General features: G+C 35.9%; 1 protein-coding gene across 2 annotated transcripts; it reads right to left on the bottom strand.

Moving 5' to 3' along the window:
- Positions 1-219: 219 nt before the first annotated feature.
- On the bottom strand, positions 220-8,615 carry LOC125230820 (glutathione S-transferase 1-like). Of its 2 annotated transcripts, XR_007177561.1 has the most exons (7): positions 8,503-8,615; positions 5,882-6,036; positions 5,518-5,576; positions 5,104-5,245; positions 3,774-3,964; positions 914-3,141; positions 220-498 (listed from the first exon to the last, which is right to left on the bottom strand). XR_007177561.1 is itself a non-coding variant. In XM_048136051.1 (6 exons), exons 2-6 carry the CDS (start codon positions 6,023-6,025, stop codon positions 3,027-3,029), a joined length of 651 nt encoding a protein of 216 aa, XP_047992008.1. In that variant the 5' UTR covers positions 6,026-6,036; positions 8,503-8,615; the 3' UTR covers positions 513-3,026. The 2 variants fall into 2 exon arrangements, 1 of the variants encoding a protein (XP_047992008.1); XM_048136051.1 differs by lacking the exon at positions 220-498 and having other exon boundaries at positions 513-3,141.
- Between the last annotated feature and the right edge of the window lie 209 nt (positions 8,616-8,824).

Raw genomic sequence — 8,824 nt, 5'->3', positions numbered from 1 at the left:
AGTCCATGATGCTGAGCGAGATCCGCTAGGTTTCCCAAAACGTCCTATGTAGTTTGTATGAAACCTTCCTTTTTTGTTACCAGATTTCTATACATTTTCGGTAACAAAAAAGGAAAGTTTCATACAATCAACCTAGGACATTTTGGAAAACCTAGTGGATCTTGCTCAGCATCATGGACTTTATCAGCCTACCAATTTTTATCCAAATCGGAGACGTGATCCAAATGTACAAACTTAACGGGAATTTTGGTGATTCAGCTCAATCTAAATATATAAAAGAAGAAACTGACTGACTGACATATCAACGCATAGCCGACACCGCTGGTCCTAGAAATTACACATTGGCAAGGTGTACAGAGAAAGTAGTTTTCAAAATTCGTCCCTAAAGGGGTGAAATGGGGGTTCAAAGTTTGTTTGGGAAAACAAGATTATTTTGATTATTTTATGCGAAAGATAATTTAGAACGCGGCCAAAAGTTAGTTACATATAAAACTAGTACTTATATATATATATATATATATATAGCCTTAGCGTCTATTTCAGACGATTTATGGTGCAATGTCCGAAAGACATCGCTTTTGATGACTAAAGAGACCTATGCGAGAGCGACACATTTTGCCACACATCTGACAAGGAAAGCTTCCAACCGATTGCGACGTTTCGCTATGGTGTCTTCTTTCCCTTTTGTCAGCAAGCGCCGCAAACCAGGTCTCATCGACGAACTTGCGACCATCTCCAACGCACTTTCGCCACTCCGTCCGCTCCTCCGCAAGCTTCTCCCAGTTTTGGTAGTCGATTTTAAAGGCTGCCATGTCCCTCTTAGCGCAGTCTTTGAAGCGAAGCAATGGTCTCCCAACATCTCTTTTGGCATTCGCTACTTCGCCTAGAAGAACACGGCGTGGTAAACTAGTACTTAATATTATACAAAACGATTAAACAAAAAAATACCTTTTTTTGTTTTACAATTTACAAACAAGAAGTTTTTAAAAACGGTTAACCAATTCACCGTCCCTGATGGTTTAAGTTTGAGAGGGCCTACTACGAACCACGTTCGACATGTGTAACTTTGTACGACACTTGTAAATTCGTACGTAAGTGTGACAGGGACGCGTAGAACTTTACAATTGTAGATTTTCGATACCCATGTGTGTTACAAAGTTTACATTGTCCTATATTTAGATAGATAGAATACCTACTCTTTATTGGCACATCTCAGCAATATCTACGTAATCTCGATAAAAAATATTCATTTCAAACATGGTAATATAATAATGCAGTAGTAATAATAAAATAAACAGATTCAATCCATATTAGGATGTCGTGGGATGTCAGAATTCGGAGTGGACTCCATGTTCAGACTCCAATGTTCAACGGGCACTCATACGCATCTTGTAAAGCTAGAGCCATTGGGTAGGTACTGCCAACAGTTATAATAAAAAGGCTGTTACAGAGAGGTACAGTCGCGTTCAGTTACATGTACCTGCACACTTACGCGAACAAAAACATCTATACAGGACTATAATACTGTCAGTATAAAAACGTCTTCAGATTGTGCAGATGTAACCACATGAGTCGCATCAAAACTCGATGGCGTTGGCGAGATGACCGTGACGCCTTTGATATTAAGGACTGTTAGAAAACAGGCCAAGACCCAATACATGAACAGGGAGGTCTTTGCCCTGCAGTAGGACTCTAAGCTCATAAAAATCTCATGTCTGACCACGACTCTGATATTGTAAGCGTAAGAACTTCTTCAGATATTTCGCAGACGTAGTCACATGTGCCGCAGCAAACCTCGACGGCGCGGCGATTTCAAGTGGCATGTTTGCAAGTGGCAGTGGGACACTAAGCTCATATAAAAACCATATGTAACTGAAACACGACAGTAAGTCGAACGTGGTTCGCGGTAAGCCCGTCGGCAACGTTGGAACAATTGTAAACAGCCTGTAACAGCCTCATTAATATTAACTCCGTCGCCGGCTCTCATATCTTATTCATTCAAGCGGAACACTTTATCTTAAAGGGTCTTGTCAGTAGCGTGTGTCAAGTTGAGGATGTTCGCATTTGTTAGTGTACGAGTCGGCATGCGGGGAGACTAATTTGGAAAGTCAGCTGTCGTGCGTTGGGTAAACGACGTGTAAATAATGAATTTTAATGATGAGTCAATTTAGATGTTTAATTTGTAACTTCTATGTGTACTCCCCTTTAATATTTCATACATTAAAAGCGAATCAAGAAATATAGAAACAAATGAAGGTACTATTAATTTTAATGTTACTTAGGCCTTTGCGGTAGTTTAAAATAAGATACTTAAACTTAAAATCAACTCCTTAAAATGGTAATGATTCAGAGAAATACATTTTGGATAGTTTCCTTGTAGACAATTCAATAAAACAACATTGATAAAATTAGCTTTAATTTATCTGCTTGTATTACTTTTAAAAATATCATGTTTGTTTTTTATGAAACTATATTTAAAACTGAGGTTGTTTTATTTTTTTTTTTTTTGTAGACACTAAATATATAAATATGTACGTTGTAAGTTCCGAGAAATTTGTATTATTCTTTTGTTATATTCATATGCATGTAGCTATAGGTACTATTATGTACCTCCTCTCTTTTCTTGTCAGTCGTTGCATTCTTGTCAAAGTGGTTGTAGTAATCTCACAGTCGATTTTACAGCAAGGCAGCTCTTGTATTCCGTCGCCATGTCTCTCTGTTTTTGTTGATACTATGAAATAACTATAATATTATACTATTTATTTATCCATACTATACTATTATAAATAGAAAAGTGTGTGTCTATTTGTTTGTCCGTCTTTCACGGCAAAACGGAGTGACGAATTGACGTGATTTTTTAAGTGGAGATAGTTGAAGGGATGGAGAGTGACATAGGCTACTTTTTGTCCCTTTCTAACGCGAGCGAAGCCGCGGGCAAAAGCTAGTTATTAATATACGTTGTCCTACTGTTACGCAAAGGTCTCTCGCATCGATCTCCATCCCCCATAGACTTAAGCAATATGAGTCTAAGCCAATTTGCTCTTCAGTATTTGACTGAACATTTTCAACCCAGGTTCGTTTTCATTTTTATATATTTCCAGTTCAGAACAACGCTTCATCCATTTGGCCAGTTTTGGAAATCTGAAAAATTTCAAAGGCATATTATATTTATTAACTAGATTTTTTTTTTCTTAAAGGAATAATAAATGTTTGATACCGACATTCGAGTTCATGTTTCACCAAAACAGATTTTACTATATGTTCGTATATCTTAACGGATGAAAATATAGAAAAATAACAGAGAACTTACTAAAATTCTTGGCACTACACATGATTCTTCTTTGCTGTAGTTAGGCATTATAATTTGTTCTACTCACAGGTAGCAATGTACAGTACAAGTTTCAAAACATTCTCCAAATTTCCTTAAATTACTGAAAATATTCTTGAGAAAATTCCCATGCAAGTTGCCATTGAGAAAATTATTTTCAAGATTAGAATGTATTACCCAACTAGCTTTTGCCCGCTTCGCTCGCGTTGTTTGTTTGTCCGTCTTTCACGGCAAAACGGAGCGTCGAATTGACATGATTTTTTAAGTGGAGATAGTTGAAGGGATGGAGAGTGACATAGGCTATGTTTTGTCTCTATCTAATCCCCCAATGTTATAAGGGGGGGGGATGTATGGAGCATTCCGCAATTTCTGAATTTAACGCGAGCGAAGCAGCGGGAAAAAGCTAGTATAAAAATAAAACCGGCCATAAAATACACCAACTTACAAATCTTCATCAATAGGCAGAATCTCGTTCGCAGTGCTGATAGTGGCGACGCAGCAGACGTCAGCCACTGTCAACTCGTCACCCGCCAGCCACTCCCCCGTCAGGAACTTGTCCGTGAACTCGTAGCCGGTTTGGATTTTTTGTAGCACTTCTGCCTTGAAAGATTTTTCGTTGCCGAAGATCACTGGGCCCTAAAATTAAGAGGATATAATAAGAATAGAATAGAATAGAAATAATTTATTGGTGACAAGTGAAAACAGAAATTATTTACACAACACAAAAATATAGGTACATACATAATAATTGCCACGAAATGGTCCCGACTCAGCATGGTGTTAGCCTGGGAGGGCCAACGCTGATCTTCCGTCGGGGCCATTGCGAGTGAAAACACGGAAAGCACACACACATCACAAACAGGATAAAAAGTTGCAAAAAAGTACACAATTTGAAATGACACAGTATTTCCAGAGTTTATAAATTATACATTAAAATAAAGGGAACAAAACAATGACAAACATTTTTAAGTGTGAACGCGACCATAATTTAACGTCAACAGCTAACAGCATCTGTGGCAACACACAAATGACGTATAGCTGTCAGCTGAAGAAGCAAAAATAACAAATATGGCCGCAGTTCACGCATAGCAATATTTTATGGCAGAAAAAGTCGAAAAATATTAACAAAGACAACATTTATTGGGACTACACTTGAATAATTTTATGTGAAAGGGCGTTTGCTGACTGGGACAAAAACTATGGTAAGTAACGCAGCGTGTGGAGTGTTTTAAATGAAGCTTGTCTCGAGTCCGAGTAATATACCTGTGGCTCTAGTGAAAAAGGGTAACAAGTCTTGCGGAGCGCAGGTGAAAAACTGCATAAGTCGTATATGGGACATACGTCCTTTTTCACCTGCGCTCCGCGAGACTTGTACTCCTTTTCACTAGGCCTCAGTTACATACTTAGGTCAACCTTTTCGTTAATGTTTTACAGTAGTTATTTACAGCACGTTTGGCAGGAGACAGTTAAGTAATTTACTAATCTGTAAAGCGCGTGCTTTTTTGTTCTACTGTATCAGGGTGATAAACGTATAAAGATACGAGACACTAGGGTTGCAAAAAAACGGTTTTTTTTTCTGGCTTGAAAAAAAACATGAAAAAAAACCGTGAAAAAAAACAGTTTTTTTTCTGGAGTAAACCCTACGAGACACCTTGCCATATGACGGTCTTCCTAGCTTTAAATATGAATGCCTAATTAAAACTAAACATTGATTGATTATATTTCAAGTTTTTGAATGTAATATTTTTTTTAGTATTTTAGGTGTTAATACTCACTACTGCTTCTCGTACTGGTGGGAACAGTACGCCACTATCAAAGTGCAGTCTTTGATCGATCAGACCTCGTTTCTTCGGTTCCGATGGATACAGAGAGTCGTTTTCAGCGTACATGTTTATGAGATACGTACAAATGGCATGGCTGAAAAAAAAACATTGTTTTTCTCTGAGACAAACAGGTAAAATAAATGGAATGAAATATTTAAATTTGGATTATGGGCAGGCGGCGTAGCTGAATGACATTTTTGCGATGCGAAACTCCACCGAAACGCCGCAAGAATGTAGTATGGCTCTGTCGCGCCAATACGCAAGAGCAATAGAGATAGATAGCTAAGAAAGAGATATTGGTTTGTGCATTCGGCTACGACGCACACAGGTAACTTAAAGGGCTTTATCATTCAAAAGTGTAGTTACCTATCCCAAATAACAAAGTCATCGTCCACCAATGTTGGTATCGTGTGTTGTGGATTAAGCTGCAAACATAATAATTATTATTATTATCATCATCATCGTCATCATCATCATCATCATCATCATCATCGGTGATGCTACTGACACCAATCATTTTTATACAGATTGTGTGAAAAGAATCCTTGCAATCAAAAACTACCGGAGCCACTTTTTTCTATTCTCAGAATTACCCAGATAAGGGTTTCAACCCTACACCAGAGACATCTACATAGTAGAAATATCTGTGAACTACAAATCACACAAACAAACTAACAAATTGACAAATTAGATATTTATTTGATGTTTTTTTAACTTGCAATCTTAATACCTTCATATAGTTTTCATTGAATTGATCGCGTTCCAGCAGGTTGACGTCAACGTATTCCACGTCAGGTAGATTGATGGCTGCGATGACCATCTTCACCGCTCGCACTGGTGGACTGGCGTCTAACTTGTACAGAGTGACCACCATCTTGGATGTATCTGTAATATTTAGTTATTTGGTTTAGAATTAGGATAAGTTGTTGGTTAGCTAAACATAGCGAATGGGTCGAAAAAGAGAACCTTGAGTCAAGGATGTCGAGGTACTAAAGTGTTTCCTATACCAATACAAGGAAAATTCTTGTAACAATAACACAAGAAAAAAATACCAAATCAAATATAACTTAACTAGCTTTTGCCCGTGGCTCCGCTCGCGATAAATTCAAAAATTTCGGAACGCTCCATACAAACTTCCATACCCCATTTTAGGGAAGTGATGTGTTGGAAAGAGTCAAAAAATAACCTCTGTCACTCTTCATCCCTTCAACTCTCTCCACTTAAAAAATCACGTCAATTTGTGTCCCCGTTTTGCCGTGGAAGATGGACAAACAAACAGACACACACACACTTTCCCATTTATAATATTAGTAGGTATGGGTAAATAAAAATGAAATCATGACACATTTATAGGAGATATGAAAGATAAAAGATACTTAGATCGATAAGAGATAAAATAACAGGATACAGTATCAGCGTTCCCTATAGGTACCTACAGTAAATATTTGCACGAATTTTTAGTATCTGAAGCGTTATAAAATCGCAATATATAACTAATTAAGTAATTACCTACTAGACTAGATCTAGAGAGGCTAGGCCTTAAATAACTATCAGAACATATTATTACTTATAGCACAAGAAAATTATTACTGATAGACGAAATAAATTAAAAACTTACATATTCTACGCCGGGATAGACGTCGCAACGAAGCCTCGACGTTAAGTCGTCACCTAAATCTAGTTAATATTTTGTCATGTATTTTTAGTTACACAGTGCTTTGGTTCTTACTGTTATGCTGTATAACATATTTGAGTTAAATAAATAAATATCTTCTATTCACTTGTTATGTATCTCCTACTGAGATTCCTTTCACAGAAATTGTCTTTGACAATACACCGTGTTTCCGGTATCACTCAAAACCTCAGACACCCCAACTGATTTTTATTTTTTTAAACGTATCTAGAGTATTCATCTTGTAATCTAATGATTATTATTTTTTTAAATTGAATTTTTCTTGTTCTGTACAGCTCTATTCGACTTTTAACTCTACACTCAATAAAATAATTGATAGCTACCATCATAAACCTTAAAACTCTTTATTTGTGTACGTTACTGCAACGACATAAGGTTTACCAATAGACAGCTATGTCACTGTAAAACACTTTAAAGCTTTGGTAATCACAGTAAGCAAATTTAAACCCAACATGCAAAATGACAAGGTTGTAATTAGTTACGAGTTCAATTTGTTATGACTTATGATAAACATTAAAATTAAACTGACAAACAACGTCAAACTCGTAGCGGAAAAAATAATCGTCCACGTAACCAGCCATTATTAATACCCCTAAATACTGAAAAAGGTATACAACCTCTAGCAATGTGATATGCACAATATTGTATTACGAATTCGTAGAATGGGCACGTAAAAAATAACTAATAATACAACTTAAAACAAAAAATATTACCCCCATCAAGATATAGCTCAATCGATTCTACTCTCGATTCTGAACAAACGGTTTTCAGGTTTTTAGTGTTAAGTGAAACACGGTGTATAATATCTAAAAGCCTGATTCTTATTTAAAATTAGGGACGGCAAAAGCTAAATCTACTTCTGTCGTATATTAAAATAAAACCTTGAAAAGCTTGAAATTTGTAGTAACGACTAATTGCTTTATTAACCCCCTTATTCATAAAAAAAGTTACTGAAGTGATTAGAGAAAAAAGTGTTTTGTCCCTTTCTCACAAATGCATAAGTCGACATTACAGAAAAGACAAAACACTTGAATAAGGGGGGACTACAACGTCAAATATTTTCCCAAAACAAAATTCAGAAGACCATAGTTTGCACGTTTCGCCTCGTTGGCAACGTAGTTTATAGTGCTTTGTGGAGGTTCTTGAGGGCACGTTGCGTACAAATTGGTACCATTTTAACTTTGCCGGGACAACTAGAGTCTATTATAACTTTGAGTTTCTTGATTACGCTGAAAACTGAGGATCCTCTCGCCTAAATTGCCCTCTGGAGCTAATTTTGTTATCTATTATATTTGGAACAAATAATTTTGTTGAAAATATGGTGGGTGGTGGATTGGCATTATTTAGTTTTGTTTACTTATAAACATACACAATTTAATGAAATGACAAATTCATTCTTTTATTTTGTCTATTAGATTTTTATGTGTTACTCGTAATAAGTATTTTTTTTTTATTATGTGTCATTATGTGGCAGTCAATGTCCGTATCTATCAGCTTTTTTACGTATAATACCTGAGATAATATAAATGTATATCATATGTACTAGTCATAAGTAGTTTAATAAATATTAAACTACTTATAACTTGTACATGTACTCTATATTACATCAGCAAGTAAATATCTAGGTATATAAATAAACATATGAGTAAAGTACTTACGTTTATTTTAATACGCTGTTGCAGACAACCGTCGTGCACTGAGTCCGAGTTGTTGTACGAGTATAAACCACATACTATAGTAATAGTATATTATCTTGTTTGGCCAGTTACACCGATATGTGTTCAAGAAAACTACTGTGGATGCGGTGTATTGGCTTCGAATATTACTTTCATCTAATTTAAATAATACAACAAAATGTTACTTGTTGCGTTTCATAAAACTAAAGTAATAATTTTAAAAATCCTGTACAAAAGGAAATTCCTTGATTTATTCTAATTAAAATTTAATTTAATTATATAATTTATGAACCAAGTAATAAAA

Source organism: Leguminivora glycinivorella, chromosome 1 (assembly GCF_023078275.1).
Source record: "Leguminivora glycinivorella isolate SPB_JAAS2020 chromosome 1, LegGlyc_1.1, whole genome shotgun sequence".
Lineage (NCBI taxonomy): Eukaryota > Metazoa > Arthropoda > Insecta > Lepidoptera > Tortricidae > Leguminivora > Leguminivora glycinivorella.
Note: the sequence above shows the minus strand (reverse complement) of the source record. Positions and strands in the feature narration are given on the sequence as shown.

Excerpts from the sequence above, each read along its gene's own strand:
- LOC125230820 (XM_048136051.1), bottom strand. The coding sequence starts at position 6,025 with ATGGTGGTCACTCTGTACAAGTTAGACGCCAGTCCACCAGTGCGAGCG. Across the intron at positions 5,246-5,517 it reads GACTTTGTTATTTGGGATAG|CCATGCCATTTGTACGTATC; the intron begins GTAACTACACTT and ends TTTTTTTTTCAG. Across the intron at positions 3,142-3,773 it reads CTGCCTATTGATGAAGATTT|ATTTCCAAAACTGGCCAAAT; the intron begins GTAAGTTGGTGT and ends GAAATTTTTCAG.